This window comes from Rhinoderma darwinii, chromosome 3 (genome assembly GCF_050947455.1).
Source record: "Rhinoderma darwinii isolate aRhiDar2 chromosome 3, aRhiDar2.hap1, whole genome shotgun sequence".
Lineage (NCBI taxonomy): Eukaryota > Metazoa > Chordata > Amphibia > Anura > Rhinodermatidae > Rhinoderma > Rhinoderma darwinii.
In genome coordinates, this window is record NC_134689.1 from 251,330,448 (window position 1) to 251,346,128 (window position 15,681).

Consider the following 15,681-nt stretch of genomic DNA (forward strand, 5'->3'; position numbering starts at 1 on the left):
TACAAATGTTGGGGTGCTTTTTCTCCTTTATTCCTTTCAAAAATTGAAAATGTCTATGTTTCTTCAGAAGAAATGTAGATTTTCATTTTCACAGACTAATTCCAATAAATTCAGCAAAACACCTGTGGGGTTAAAATGCTCACTATACAACTAGATAAATTCCTTGAGAGGTGTAGTTTCCAAAATGGGGTGACTTTTTGGGGGTTTCCACTGTTTAGGCACCACAAGACCTCTTCAAACCAGACATGGAGCCTAAAATATATTGTAATAAAAAGGGAGGCTTCAAAATCCACTAGGTGCTCCTTTGCTTCTGAGGCCGGTGTTTCGGTCCATTAGGGGACTAGGGCCACATGTTGGATATTTCTAAATACTGCAGAATCTGGGCAATAAATATTGAGTTGCGTTTCTCATGTAAAAACTTCTGTGTTACAGAGATTTTTCTATTACAAATGAATTTCTGCAAAAAAAAATTACATTTGTAAATTACACCTTTAAATTCCTGTGAAACGCCTAAATGGTTAAGAAACTTTCTTAATGCGGTTTTGAATACTTTGAGGGGTGCAGTTTTTAAAATGGGGTGATTTATGGGGCGTTTCTAATATATAAGGCCCTCAAAGCCACTTCAGAAATGAACTGGTCCCTGAAAAACTAGGTTTTGGAAATTTCTTGAAAATTTGAGAAATTGTTGCTAAAGTTCTAAGCCTTGTAACGTCCTAGAAAAATAAAAGGACGTTCAAAAAACTATGCAAACATAAAGTAGACATATGGGAAATGTTAACTAGTAACTATTCTGTGTGGTATTAATATCTGTTTTGCAAGCAGATACATTCAAATTTAGAAAAAAGCAATTTTTTGCAAATTTTCTCAAAATTTTGGGGTGTTTCACAAATAAATACTGCATTTATCGACCAAATTTTTTCACAGATGTAAAGTACAATATGTCACGAGAAAATCTCAAAATCGCTTGGAAAGGTAAAAGCAATCCAAAGCTATTACCACATAAACTAACATATGTCAGATTTGAAAAAATCACCTGCGTCCACAAGGCCAAAACAGGTTGTGTCCTGAAAGGGTTAAAGAAAAACTGCTGTTTTGGTGAAATTTCAGAATAAGCCATCATTGTGTGTGTGTATACACTCCAACACGTGATTCGACCACAGTGTGTGAACAGAACCTTACTAGATGATTTGTGCAGCATGTACATGTGTTTGTACAAGTAGCATAACTTTTTCCCAAAACAGTCTCTCTGTTCTATGATCCCTTAGTGAGAAGCTCCAACTACTTTTTCAGTGGATGCAGAGATTCTGAACATTTTCCGACAGTTCATTATGGAAAAGGAGGCATCTTATCAGTGGAGAAAAACATTTATTATCTTTGCATATAATATGGATTTATGTGAAAACGTAAACAATAGGTATGCTTTAAAATAAAAACATATTACACCTTATGAATTAATAAAAAGTGCTTTAAAGAGGCTCTGTCACCAGATTATAAGTGGCCTATCCCCTACATAATATGATCGGCGCTGTAATGTAGATAACAGTGGTTTTTATTTAGAAAAACTATCATTTTTGATGGAGTTATGATCTATTTTAGCTTTATGCTAATGAGTTTCTTAATGGACAACTGGGCGTTTTACTTTTTGACCAAGTGGGCATTGTACAGAGGAGTGTATGATGCTGACCGATCAGCATCATATACTTCTCCCCATTCATTTACACAGCATATAGTGATCTTATTACATCACTATGTGCAGCCACATAAACACACTATAACATTACTGCAGTGTCCTCACAGTGAATATACATTACCTCCAGCCAGGACATGATGTCTATTCACAATCTCTGTGAGATTTACAGCAAGGCAAGCGTAATCTCGTTTTAAATGACAGGTTACATCGTAATCTCGCGAGATTACGCTTGCCTTGCTGTAAATCTCCAAAAACGCTACAGAAGTGTCAGGATTGTGAATAGACATCACGTCCTGGCTGCAGGTAATGTATATTCATTGTCAGGACACTTCAGTAACGTTACTGTGTGTTTACGTGGCTGCACATAGTGATGTAATAAGAACGCCATCTGCTGTGTAAATGAATGGGGAGAAGTGTATGACGCTGATTGGTCAGCGTCATGCACTCCTCTGTACAACGCCCACTTGGTGATATAGTAAAACACGCCCAGGTGTTCATTAAGTCATTAGCATAAAGCTAAAATAGGTAATAACTCCATCAAATATGATCGTTTTTCTAAATAAAAAATACTGCTGTAATCTACATTATAGCGCCGATCACATCATGTATAATAGAGGCCACTTACAATCTGGTGACAGAGCCTCTAAATATATATATTTTTTTTATTTAGCATGAGCAAAGTGTAAATGACAGTGTTGGCTAAGAACATAGAAGCAAATGCTTTGCCGCTTGGTCTTATAGAACATCTTCCTTATTATTTGTTGCAGCTTTGAAAGGGGTTATCTGTGTAGTTGGAATGGGGATGGGAAACTTGCGGCTCTCAGGGTCGATTGTTGCTGTGGAAAATAGAGAAGTAGGATCCAGCGATGTATATATAAATGGGGAAACTCGGTTTCCACTTTATTGATCACGAACAATAAAAGGTGAACACAGGAGAGATGACAAGGTGGTTGAATTGGCAAATGAAAGGAAGCCTACGCGTTTCGAGCACAGTCTGTGCTCTTATTCATGGCTGATTCATATGAGCTGCTGCGAGCCGTAAAGGTAGATATACCCAGAGCAAAGTAACAGGCAGTGCCCAGATGATGACAACGCCCCTAAATTATACTAGTGCAGGTGGAAAAATTAACCCCTGCTGACGGAATTGAAGATGAACAAAATAGGGAAATAAACCTGGACATAAATGGATCTAGAAAGGGTACAGTAAAATAGGAAGTTTTGGGAGCCTTAATATCGTCATAGTCTCATATAGAGCCTGGAGAAAAGCAACATGTCAAGAGTTACGATGATGTGAATACTATACAGGATATGGCAGCTACAGGAGGCTCGCAGGGCAACACAAATGAATCGCAGTGAATGATAGACGGCAGGGAAAAAAAGCCACTGAAAGAAAGATACTGCATTAACAGGAAAAAATAGAAATGCTTGGTATGAAAAGACACAACTTAATAAGTTGATAGTAACAAACTGGAGAATGTAATAACAGCCTGATGAGAAATAGCAATGTTTGGCAATAACAAACATGAAAACATGTTAGAGTAAAAACTGAGTGTCTTCTACTTCGTATAGAATTAATGTCATAAATACATCCAATCTGTCACAAACATTAAGGCCTGATGCACACGACCGTGTTCGGTCCGTGATATACGGTCCGCATGTCGGCCGCTTGTCCCGGACCGTACAAAGTACAGGGAGCCGGGCTCCTAGCATCATACTTATCTATGACGCTAGGTGTCACTGCCTATCCACGTAACTACTGTCACACACTAAAACATGATTACAGTACGGGACAGTAGTTCCGCGGACAGGCAGTGACCCCTATCGTCATAGATAAGTGTGATGCTAGGAGCCCGACTCCCTGCACTGTGTTCGGTCCGGGACATGCAGCCGACATGCGGACCGTATATCACGGACCGAACACGGTCGTGTGCATGGGGCCTAAGAGTCAAATGATAGAATGGTAGCAAAGCAAAATAATTACTATAGTAAAGGATTGGAGACAAACTGAAAGATGTAACAACAACCTGATGAATAATAGCCTTGTCTGACAATAACAAACATGAAAACATGTTAAAGTAAAAACGGAGTGTCTTCTACTTCGTCTAGAAAATACAGGAAGAAAAACGGGATACACGGCGCTGCTTAATAAGAAAGGTTTAATGACGATAATTGCTACGCGTTTCGATACCGGACCGGCATCTTCATCAGGCATATCATGAGAGTAGTAAAAAAAAACACACATATATATACACAAAAGTACAAGTGAAAAGTAAGTTCATTGGACCAGTTCAGACCAGCCTCCTGGCCAAAAACTGCAGGTCAAAGTTCAGACATGTCAGAAAAAATAAAAACAGTAAAAATGAGGTGAATAAAAGTCACAAATGGGTTGCTAGCAGATAATGAATGACATAAAATGACATAAAGGGCCACATTTGTTACAGTAAATAGACGAACAAGGGGTTCCGTTCAGTCACAGGGCAGCAGGGAAATGCTGCACTCAATGCAAACAGTATGTTGTACATAAAGAAGTTTTATTTGTGGTATGTGGAAGGAATAAGTAGTCTGAAGTTGTCAGGGGGATAGTGAGATATTACAATGTCAAAAAAAACTGTACGAGATCATTCATAACGCGCATACTGCCGCGTTGTCATGGCAACCATAAACAAATGCATGCCGGAAGAGAGGGGAAATGTGTTGGAACGCATGGTGAAGCGCAAAGAGCGCAAGGGGGAAGTTATACACAAGGGCAAATTGAGCCAGCAAATAGCTGGAGCATATCTGCTAATTATATCATAAATACAGCTAATAGACATACTTGTAATGGTGTGTGCTGTATATATTTGTAAGAAATGATGGAATAAAACTAATAAAATATGAGGAATATGTATAACCTCAACATCGGATAGCTCTGGAAATATTAGTGCATATATAAATCTCAATATGGATAGTACAATGCAAAAAATGGAAGAAATATATGAAAATTTAAAATTAGGTTAGTATAGACCTTAAGAAACACCATATCAAATAAAATTAATAATTAATACACCATCGAAGAAATTAGTAATTAATAAAAAATCAATAGAATTAATAATTAATAGGCTGTCCATAGAATACAACACATGAAAAATGTTTGACATTAATCCAAAGCGGACTCCGTAATATCATTAAGGCCATTAGGAAATAAGGTCGCCAATTTATATATCCAAAAATTTTCTCTTTGTTTTAATCTAATAAATCTATTAGATATATCAAGGGGTATTTTTTCAATGGGAGTCACAGTGATAGAATCAAAATTGCATTTATGTTCAATGGCACAGTGGCGGGACACGCTATGTTTTTCGAACCCAGTCCTAACATTAAATCTATGTTTATTGACTCTACATCTAAGGGTTTGGGTGGTACGACCCACATATTGTCGATTGCACGCGCATTGTAACAGGTAGATAACATAGTCACTACCACAGTTGAGAAAACTTTTTATCGGAAAACTTTCATTCGTAATTATGGAAGTGAAGTGCGTTTTTTTGTTTGAAATGTTTAGACAACAGAGACATCTGGATTTGCCACAACGATACGACCCGTTAATGATTAATGAAGTTTTTGGAGGGTCTTGGGTAATTTTATGCAGTTTGCTCGGCGCTATCATGTTTCTTCAAGTTTTTGCCCTTCTATATGTGATCCTAGGCCTAATGGGAAGGATACTTTTCATGTATTGGTCATTTTTTAGAATGTGCCAGTGCTTTAGAAGTATAGAATTAATTAATTTACTCCCTTTATTAAAGGTAGTGATAAAATTACAATTAAAATCAGTTGGTTTCACAACTGCCCGGGATGTGGGGTTGATACATTCAGATTGTGTTAGCGCTTTTGCTCTAGACTCTGCTCCCTTGATCAAACTAGTTGGAAAGTTTTTTTGTTGAAATCTTTTTTTCAAAATATTACATTCAACGGAGAAATCTTTATCGCTAGTGCAATTTTTTCTTATTCGTTTGAATTGGCCAAACGGTACATTTTTTAGCCATGGACGGTAATGTGCACTTTTAAAATTTAGATAGCTGTTAACGTCAACTCCTTTAAAATGTGTCTTAGTACTTAAGAGGCGGCCATTTTTTTCAATTGTTAGGTCTAAAAAATCTATTCGTTCAAGAGACGAAGTATGCGTAAGTGTAATACCAAAATTGTTATTATTGAGGTGGCTTACCCAATCTAAAATTACAGTTGAATTGCCTTTAATGATGAAAAAAAGGTCATCTATATAGCGTTTATAGAAAATAATATTCTCCTTGAAATTATGGTCACCGTATATATAAAGGTCTTCAAAGGCCCCCCATGTACAGGTTAGCGTACGATGGGGCAAATCTTGACCCCATCGCACAGCCCTTTACTTGTCTGTAAAATTTGCCCTCAAAAGTAAATACATTGTGTTTAAGTATAAAATCAATACAGTCCATTAAAAAGTTGATCTGATTATTCGGGAAAAAGGGGTTAGAGGTTAAATAAGTTAAAGACGCTTGCATGCCGAGATCATGTGGGATATTTGTGTAAAGTGATGTCACATCTGCAGTAAAAAACCATAGATCCGTAAAATCGTGGGCGGTTTGCAGTTTATAGAGTTCTCTGATTAGATGGGTAGAATCTTTAAGGTAAGACGGTAGTTTAACCACATGTGTTTGGAGGTGAATATCTATAAAATGTGATAGGTTGCTGGTTAAGGACCCTATCCCTGAGATAATGGGTCTGCCAGGGGGATTTTCTAGGGATTTGTGAATCTTTGGTAAATGATAAAGAAATGGAATGGTGGGAAAAGGAACGGTTAAAAATATTTTCTCTTTTTTATTTATAGTCTGATCGGTATAGGCCGTTTCAATGAGTGATTTATATTCAAGTAGAAATGTTGGTATTGGGTTGTGCTGCAGTTTCTCGTAAAAGTTTGTATCGGACAGTAGTCTGTAGGCCTCATTGGTATAATCATCCCGATCCTGAATTATAATCCCGCCACCCTTGTCGGCAGATCGCATCACTATTTGGTGATTTTTTTGTAAACTTTTTAGTGCAATGCGTTCAAACTTAGTGAGGTTGTCTGTGGAGTAAATCGGTTGCTCTATTGTCTTGAAGTCATTACTGACCAAATTGTAAAACGTTTCTAGTGCCGGTCCACGATGGTGGAGGGGATAGAATGAAGATCTAGGGTGGACAGCGCCGTGTATCCCGTTTTTTCTTCCTGTATTTTCTACTATTTTGGCAACCCCTTGGGAGTTTGCGTTGGGATTGGCAGCAGCTTCTCTACTACGAATTACATGCCGGTAATTCACAACCTTGGAGGTGAGCATATATTGTTTTTTCTCCGCGCATTATATATTGATACCGCAAGTTTGGCGCCGTGTTCTTCTCTTTTTTTTTTGTTTCTTTTTTTGTTTCTTTTTTTGTTTCACTTCAGTTCTACTTCGTCTAGAATTGATATCATAAATGCATCCAATCTGTCACACACCTTAAGAGTCAAGTAGTAGAATAGTACCAAAACAAAATAATTGCTATAATAAGAGATTAAAGACAGTATAAAATCGTAGCAAGAATGTAACATATAAACATAAAAACAGAGTATCTTTTAAATAGTGAACTAGTACTCTGCATCAATCTGGTCAGTCACAGGGGTGAATAATACAGGGTTTCAGTTAGAGACAATGTATGTATGTATTAGTATGCAATATCATTTATATGTAATTAGCAATAGTGATGACAATGTATGCATTATTTTGCAGAGAAGATACCCAGAAAGGGGCAATGGCAGAAAAAAAGCAACAGTTGTGAACAGGACCCAACCCACAGGGCAGAGAAAGTACCTATGAAAAAAAGCTGCAAAGGTAATGTTAACCCTAAGGTAGAAGACAATTCAGATATAGAGGATGTCAAATGTGTGTAGCTTGTAATAAATAAAAAGATTTACATATATGCCTGCATATACACAGAATTGGTGACATATGGGGATTAATAATGGAACATAGTTACATAGTTACATAGTTACATAGTTACATAGTTACATAGTTACATAGTTACATAGTTACATAGTTACATAGTTACATAGTTACATAGTTACATAGTTAGTACGGCTGAAAAAAGACACATGTCCATCAAGTTCAACCAAGGGAAGGGAAAAGGGAACGGAAAAATTTCTACACATAGGAGCAAATATTTTTTTGTTCTAGGAAATTATCTAACCCTTTTTTAAAGCCATCTGCTGTCCCTGCTGTGACCAGCTCCTGCGGTAGGCTATTCCATAAATTCACAGTTCTCACTGTAAAGAAGCCTTGTCGCCTCTGCAGCTTGAACCTTTTTTTCTCCAGACGGAGGGAGTGCCCCCTTGTTTTTTGAGGGGGTTTTACAAGGAACAGGATTTCACCATATTTTTTGTATGTGCCATTAATATATTTATATAAGTTAATCATGTCCCCCCTTAGTCGTCTTTTTTCAAGGCTAAATAGGTTTAATTCTTTCAATCTTTCCTCATAACTTAAATTCTCCATGCCCCTTATTAGCTTCGTTGCTCTTCTTTGTATTTTTTCCAACTCCAGGGCATCCTTTCTATGAACTGGTGCCCAGAACTGAACTGCATATTCTAGATGAGGCCTCACTAATGCTTTGTAAAGTGGCATTATTACATCCCTGTCCCGCGAGTCCATGCCTCTTTTAATACACGACAATATCCTGCTGGCCTTTGAAGCAGCTGATTGACACTGCATGCTGTTATTGAGTTTATGATTTACAAGTACACCCAGATCCTTCTCAACAAGTGAATCCGCCAGTGTAGCGCCCCCTAGGACATATGATGCATGCAGGTTGTTGGTACCAAGATGCATAACTTTACATTTATCTACATTAAACTTCATTTGCCAAGTGGACGCCCAAACACTTAGTTTGTTTAAATCTGCCTGTAATTCATGAACATCTTCCATAGTCTGAACTATATTACATAGCTTGGTGTCATCTGCAAAAATATCAGTTCCTTTCTCAGATTTAACCCTGAGGGAAATCTTGTATTGAGGTGATAAATCCAAAATGCTTCACGCGTTAATAATCTGTGTTTAAGATCTCCTCCTCTATTGGTTCTGTCGATTTTTTTCAATAGCATATATTTTCAGAAAATTTATGTTTCTTGATTGTTGCTGTGAATGGTACTCTTTGCATGGGGAGAGGTGTGGTCGAAGAAGAAAGAAGAAGAAAGAAGAAGAAAGAAGAAAGAAAGAAGAAAGAAGAAAGAAGAAGGATAGGCTATTTTACCTCCGTATCTGGATGGCTGGCCAGTCTCTGGGCGATAAGAGCAGCATTTCCACCAACAAAATGCTAGGAGAGAAAAATTATATATAAGATGGAATATTTAACACTACAAGGTACATGGTCAGGAAAACAAATTGTAGCATGGAATGAATCTTTTCTAAACACAGATACAATTAACTTTTATAATCTTAAAGGGGCTTTCCCATAATCAATATATATCACCGCTCCATTTATTTTTTTATGTGGCTGCCGAGACAGATCTTCGGCAGCCCAATAGAAATGAATGGTGTGGTAGCTGAGCATGCGCACTACCGCTCCATTCCTATGGGGCTACCAGGAACGGAACAATAAGCCTGTTCTCATGATCAGTGTGGGTCCCAGCGGTCGGACTCCTATTGATCAGGTATTTTCTACCTATCATGTGGATAGGTTATAAATACTTATTATTATGGGAAAACCCCTTTAAGGTCTGTTAACACTGGTCAATTATGGTTACATCTTTTACTATCGATCGCTCGCCAGTGTAAATGCACAAAAAGATCAAAATGGTTTGTGAATGCCTAAAAATTATCACTAATCGATGGAATGCAAGTGCCACTTGCTAGAGCCGAAGTAAGCTGGGTCTACAAAACGTCCATCCGATACACGAAATAATAATTTTTTTTAAACCACCGAACATTTGTCGGTAGTTTGTATAATTGTTCCACGCAAACGGTCCTTTACATTTTTTGAGACTGATGCTACAAGTTCCTGGTGTCAACGACGGTATGAGGATCCAGAGGAGACCAGGAACTATTTCATTACTGAACTTAAAACTTTAAAGGGCTTCTGTAAATAAAGCTTAATTGCTATATAAAATAAACAACGGTTTGCGTTTCAATTCCTCACCATTTTCAAGATCTCGGCTTGTTGTCAATGAAAGGACACAATCATGTATACATTCAGAGGTTGAAACATTTACAAACCTAATATTTCTTACAGTATTAATCTACACAAGCTTCTGTGAGATAAATACACAAGGATCAAAAATGTCACACGTGCTGAGGATTTGCTACAATGTATCGGTGTCTGTATCAGCCTGGAGTCCAGGCTGTTTTTGCTGGCAGAGCAACATCTAGGCCAGTGCTTCTCAAACCGTAAGGCTGGGTTCACACGAGCACATTAACGTCCGTAATGGACGGACGTATTTCGGCCGGAAGTCCCGGACCGAACTCAGTGCAGGGAGCCGGGCTCCTAGCATCATAGTTATGTACGACGCTAGGAGTCCCTGCCTCTCCTTGGAACTACTGTCCCATACTGAAAACATGATTACAGTACGGGACAGTTGTCCTACAGAGAGGCAGGGACTCCTAGCATCGTACATAACTATGATGCTAGGAGCCCGGCTCCCTGCACTGAGTTCGGTCCGGGACTTCCGGCCTAAATACGTCCATCCATTACGGACGTTAATGTGCTCGTGTGAACCCAGCCTAAAGCAGGCCTCACTAGTGAGGTGCCCCTTTAGCTGTTAGCAGAAGAGGTCGTTTTTGCAGAAACTAATATATTCTGCAAGGCCTTTCTTTGGTTGCACCAATCTCTGGTTTAGCAACATGCATAACGGACTCCTTTTGTATTTTAAAATTATACTGGGTTCAGAAGACAGACTGTAAAATTTTGGCATGGACTATGACCCGAGCATCCCCATGTTCTGTCTGGTGAGGCCCCAATAGAAAAAGATTGAGAAACCCTGGTGTAGACCATTACAACTGCAAACGGTTAAAAAAAAAAAGTATTAGGTTCGTTCTGCATGTTTCTGTTCACTGACAGCAAGGATAGTGAGTTACTAAGACATATCTTGCAGAATGTGTTATGTAAAAAAAACAACAAAACAATTGAAGTCTTTTAGTAATTCTCATAAACTAAAGAAACTACAAATGTTCATATATATGCCAGCATAGTACAAATTCAATATATTGTTTACTTCTTTCCTACAATGCAGTATCCTAATGCTTTACTACCACCATAAAGGTATGTTCACACGCAGTGGTTTCAGATGTAATTCGGGCGTTTTACGCCTCGAATTACGCCTGAAAAAACGGCTCCATTACGCCTACAAACATCTGCCCATTGCTTGCAATGGGATTTACGATGTTCTGTTCCCACGAGCCTTTATTTTACGCATCACTGTCAATATACGGCGCGTAAAATGACGGCTCGTCAAAAGAAGTGCAGGACACTTCTTGGGACCGTTTTGGAGGCGTTTTTCATTGACTATTGAAAACGGCTCCAAAAATGTCAGAAAATCAGGAGCTGTTTTCCCTTGAAAATAGCTCCGTATTTTCAAACGTTTTTAGTTTAGTGTGTGACACCCAGCAGGAATTACTTTGAGGTAATATAGTTATATATAAGGTTACCTTTGCGTCTGCGCTCTCTGTGGCCGCTCGGGAGATGTGCTGAAAGCTGTTTGCATCACTATAGAAACGTTCAGCCGCTGCTCCTCGTTGCATGTAGTGCAGGAACGTAGCAGTCAGCTCCTCCTGTGAGGTGAGGACCGAGTGATCTCCTCCTGACCGGGGGTTCAGCCCCAGAGCTTGCAGCAGGCTCACCCCTGAGACTACCACATCAACACATGCATTCACTCTGTAAAGACAGAAACATAGAGCTGTAGTAGAAGGATTTATAACGTAGCCAGATATTGCACTAGTCACAAGAGCCCCAAGCCTTTTGGTGGTCCTGCCGGATAAATTAATTGCCTCTCAGAAACATAGCTGGACTGTTGTTCATGCAGGAATCTCCATTTCCTGTAGACATTAGGATCTAGTTAGGCCACTTCAAGTGTCACTGTGATATTTTAGTAGCCAGGTAATGAGAAATTTTTATAGATGTCAATATAAAACAACCCAAGTTAGGCCAGGTTCCTACGTAGCATAAACGCTGTGGAATTTCCGCAACGGAATGGTGTGCGAAAATTCCACAGCATTTACAGTAGAAGCAAAGTGGATGAGCTAGAAAATCTCATGCCCACGCCACGAAAAAAAAAACAAAAAACATACAGCGTAAACGTTCATAAATTGATCTGCGGTGCGGAATTTAAATACGCAGCATGTCAATTTATGCTGCGCTATAGTTGAATTTCCATTGCGGGTTTTCTCCATTGAATTCAATCCCGCAACAGAAAGCCAAGTGTTGCGACTTTTGCGGCGCACTCGCAACGATTACTCCGCAAAGTTTGCAACTATGGGAAAAACAAAAGAAAAACACCACCCATAAGTGGCACAGGCCACAGGCACAGGCTGAGGCCGTCACATGGGCTACAGCGTCATCCAGGGAGGCTGGACTGCACAGGAGGGAAGCGTCGCCATAACAACAGCCTAGGTAAGTGTGAGCGTTTTTGTACTGCAGTGACTGCCGGGGATCCTGAGGAGAGGATAGAAGCAGCTTTCGCTGCTTCTGTCTTCTCCGATCTCAATGAGCGCTGTGTATAGGAATAGAGGCAGCGGCCGTGCCGCTGTCTCTATTGCTCCCGGTGTTCATGTGACTGGTCACATGATCGCCGGGTGCCGTTAGTGGCAGACTGCTGCTGGGTCTTACTAGACCCAGCACAGCCCTATTAGTGACAATCGTCACTATGAGAGGGCTGATTTCCCCTGTAACTGGGGCTGCTGTGCAGCTCCAGTTACAGTGGAAAAGCCTGGTGTAAAAGAAAGAAAAAATATATATAAAAAGTTCCCCAAAGGTCTTTTCTGACCTTTGAGGGAAAGACCATAGTGATAAAAAAAAAAAGTAAAGTGCAAAAAATATTGATAATAAATACACATAAAATACCCACCCCCAAAAAAAACGCCCTAATATAGACATGTAATATATTAACATTTACGGTAGACAATGACAAATAAAAGGTCTATTTTAGGGTAAAACTATGTTATTACCAAAAAGAATAGCTGAAACGTAGAAAAAGCTTATTTTTTTACTATTATTTTCAAACTTTAAGAATAAAAATTCTAAAATAGCAAAAAGGAGGTGTATAAAAATGATAAAACAAGAAACCTGCATTGTCTACGGAAAAAAACATTGCAAAAATCACGTTGCTAGCCCAACAAATAAGAAAGTTATAGCCATTTAACTAACGCGTGCTAAAAATGGCTAAATGGTGTCTGGTCCTGAAGGCTCAAATAAGCCTGGTCCTGAACTGGTTAACGGGTAGGTCCAGTTGTGCGCCCCCGCCAGAACCAACATCAGGCATGGATAGGCACTCCTGCACGCTGGGTGGTACAGGTGCCGTGGCAACCATATGACATATTACCACGGCAACTGTACCACCCAGCATGCAGGAGCTTCTCTCCACACCAGACTTCATCAGTTCAGGCAGGAGAGTACAAATGGAGCTACCCCTTCCATTCTACTGGACTTACCCATTTGTAGTAAACCTCTGGCATCCATGGCGTGGTCATAAAGGTTCATGTGTACAGCGCACCGACAGAGACATAGATAACACTAATCATTGTACATTTCACACTCACCCCACTGCCACCTTTCCCCAGTGCCTGGTTGGCGCTACGATGAGTTGGTCCCATGCAGCAGACAAGGCTTCTTCAAATGATGGGCTTGAAGTGGTCTCCCTGGAGGAAAGACTCTGCAGGGAGGAGGAGAGGTAGTCCAGGGCAGCCCCAGTAACGTCTGGCTGCAGATGAATCATCAGACCCACAGTAAAGGCTAGCAGGCCCACACATAGAGTTCTGGCCCACATAATGAATGAGGCTAGTGATCTATGTAATGAATGGGTGGAGGGGGGTCACCGGTTATCATACAGTAGCACGCACAATAAGCAAGACTGATAAATAACTCTGTGTCCATCAAGTCTTGGCACTTTATACAGCTGGAGCGACGGAACACAGTGACATGGCAGATGAATAAAATCACATCAGCCGCATATACCGCCACTTACTACAATGTATCTGCAGCCCCCAAATCATTAACACAATCACCATATGATTCACACCAGTGACAGCAAAGGCCAGACACAGGCAGCCCCGGGGAGCACGTCCTCAGCAATGAATGAAGATATGACGGATCATTCAGGCTAGCCCACCGGGTAGTTTCACTTCCGACTCCTGCTCTAGCCTTCCTGACAGCGGCTGCAGCGTAACTTGTGTCTGTGAATAGAGAAGTACGTACGCCACACGAAAAGCAAAAGGTCACTCTCATCATCCAATCAACAGCTCAACAAGGTCACCTGAGGGATCTGACTTTCACTTCGATCAGAAACGAGGCTTGACACGCACCACCCTTAGCAGTACCGTCCACGTCACCAGCTATACACGAATCATCGCGCGCACTGTAGTCCTCCCAGTACGAGTTACACAAGGCCACTGTATGTATCCGAGTAGCCATTTCCCTGGATAGTTCCTAAAAAAAAAAAAAAATGGACCCTGTGGACGTGGTGTGGTGTGGTGTCAGCAGTAAATCACAGCGCGACCTCTTTAAAGGGAATGTGTTGCTAGAAAAAAATGTATTTTTTTTTTAGTTAAACAATTAGTGTGTAGGTGATTAAACATTGTTCTAATTTTTTTTATTTTTTTCACGAGTCAGGAAATATTATAAATTAGATTCTAATTTATAATATTTCCCAGTGCTGGTCACTAGATGGAGCAATTCCCAAAATTGCAGCATTGGCATATGGTAAAGCAAAAACATTGCTTTATGCTGCAAAATTTGGGAAAACTCACTCGCTCTAGTGAGCTCTCAGAATCCCCCCTCCTTTATCCTTGCTAGCGCCGGGAGAAACGAGGGGATTGAACGGTCAAACCTCCTACACTGTGTGTCGCCATTTTTTGAGCTAACACACAGTGTAGTAGGTTTACATACAGTAGTAAACACACAGTAAAACACGTACATACACAGACCTAACTTACCTGCTCCTGCCGCCGCCGCTCCCTCCGGTCCGTCTGCTACCGCCGCTCCAAGTGCACAAGTCCGGAAGCCGCGACTGGAAGTAGTAATCTTACTGTCCGGCCGTGACTTCCGGTCTACAGGAAAATGGCGCCGGACGGCGCACAGTTCAACTTGGACTGTGTGGGAGCGGCGCATGCGCCGTTCCCACACGGACGGCGTACACCATAGTGGATGGAACGGGCCCCGTTCGCATTCACTATGGGACTGTAGCTGCCGTATTCCATGTCTGTATGTGTCGTTAATCGACACATACAGAAATGGAAAAAAAAATGGCAGCCCCCATAGGGAAGAAAAAGTTAAAAAATAAAAAAAAGTAAAACACAAACACACAAATAAATATAAAAGTTTTTAATAAAACGCTAAAATCAAACTGATGTAAAAAAAAAATTTTCGTGACACTGTTCCTTTAAAAATGCTCTGTCTCTTTCTTGTGGCGGAGAGACAGGGGGTAGATTCCCTATGTGCTCTGCCCCTGCTTTGTGTTACCTGCCCCATAGCAAACTTTTGACTGGGCCTCCCTCCCCTGGGTGCCACACACAGCCTGGCCTTGTAGACAGTGCCCCCCTAGACAGTGCTGTACAGCCCCCCCCCCTAGACAGTACTATACAGCCCCCCCTGTAGACAGTGCTGTACAGCCCCCCTGTAGACAGTGCTATACATCCCCTCCCTGTAGACAGTGCTATACATCCCCTCCCTGTAGACAGTGTCATACATCCCCTCCCTGTAGACAGTGCTATACATCCCCTCCCTGTAGACAGTGTTATACATCCCCTCCCTGTAGACAGTGC

At 40.5% G+C, this 15,681-nt stretch overlaps 1 protein-coding gene across 3 annotated transcripts in view; it reads right to left on the reverse strand.

Annotated features, from left to right (window-relative positions):
* Positions 1-14,270, reverse strand: part of ADPGK (ADP dependent glucokinase) — a 37,114-nt gene extending 22,844 nt beyond the window's left edge. For 2 of the 3 annotated variants that reach the window (XM_075857728.1, XM_075857727.1), the window contains exons 1-3: positions 13,462-14,159; positions 11,356-11,581; positions 8,966-9,028 (exon numbers count right to left, since the gene is read on the reverse strand). In XM_075857728.1, coding sequence (XP_075713843.1) covers positions 8,966-9,028; positions 11,356-11,581; positions 13,462-13,688 — 516 coding nt within the window. In that variant the 5' untranslated portion in view covers positions 13,689-14,159. The other variant, XM_075857729.1, reaches the window with a different exon arrangement.
* Positions 14,271-15,681: the final 1,411 nt, after the last annotated feature.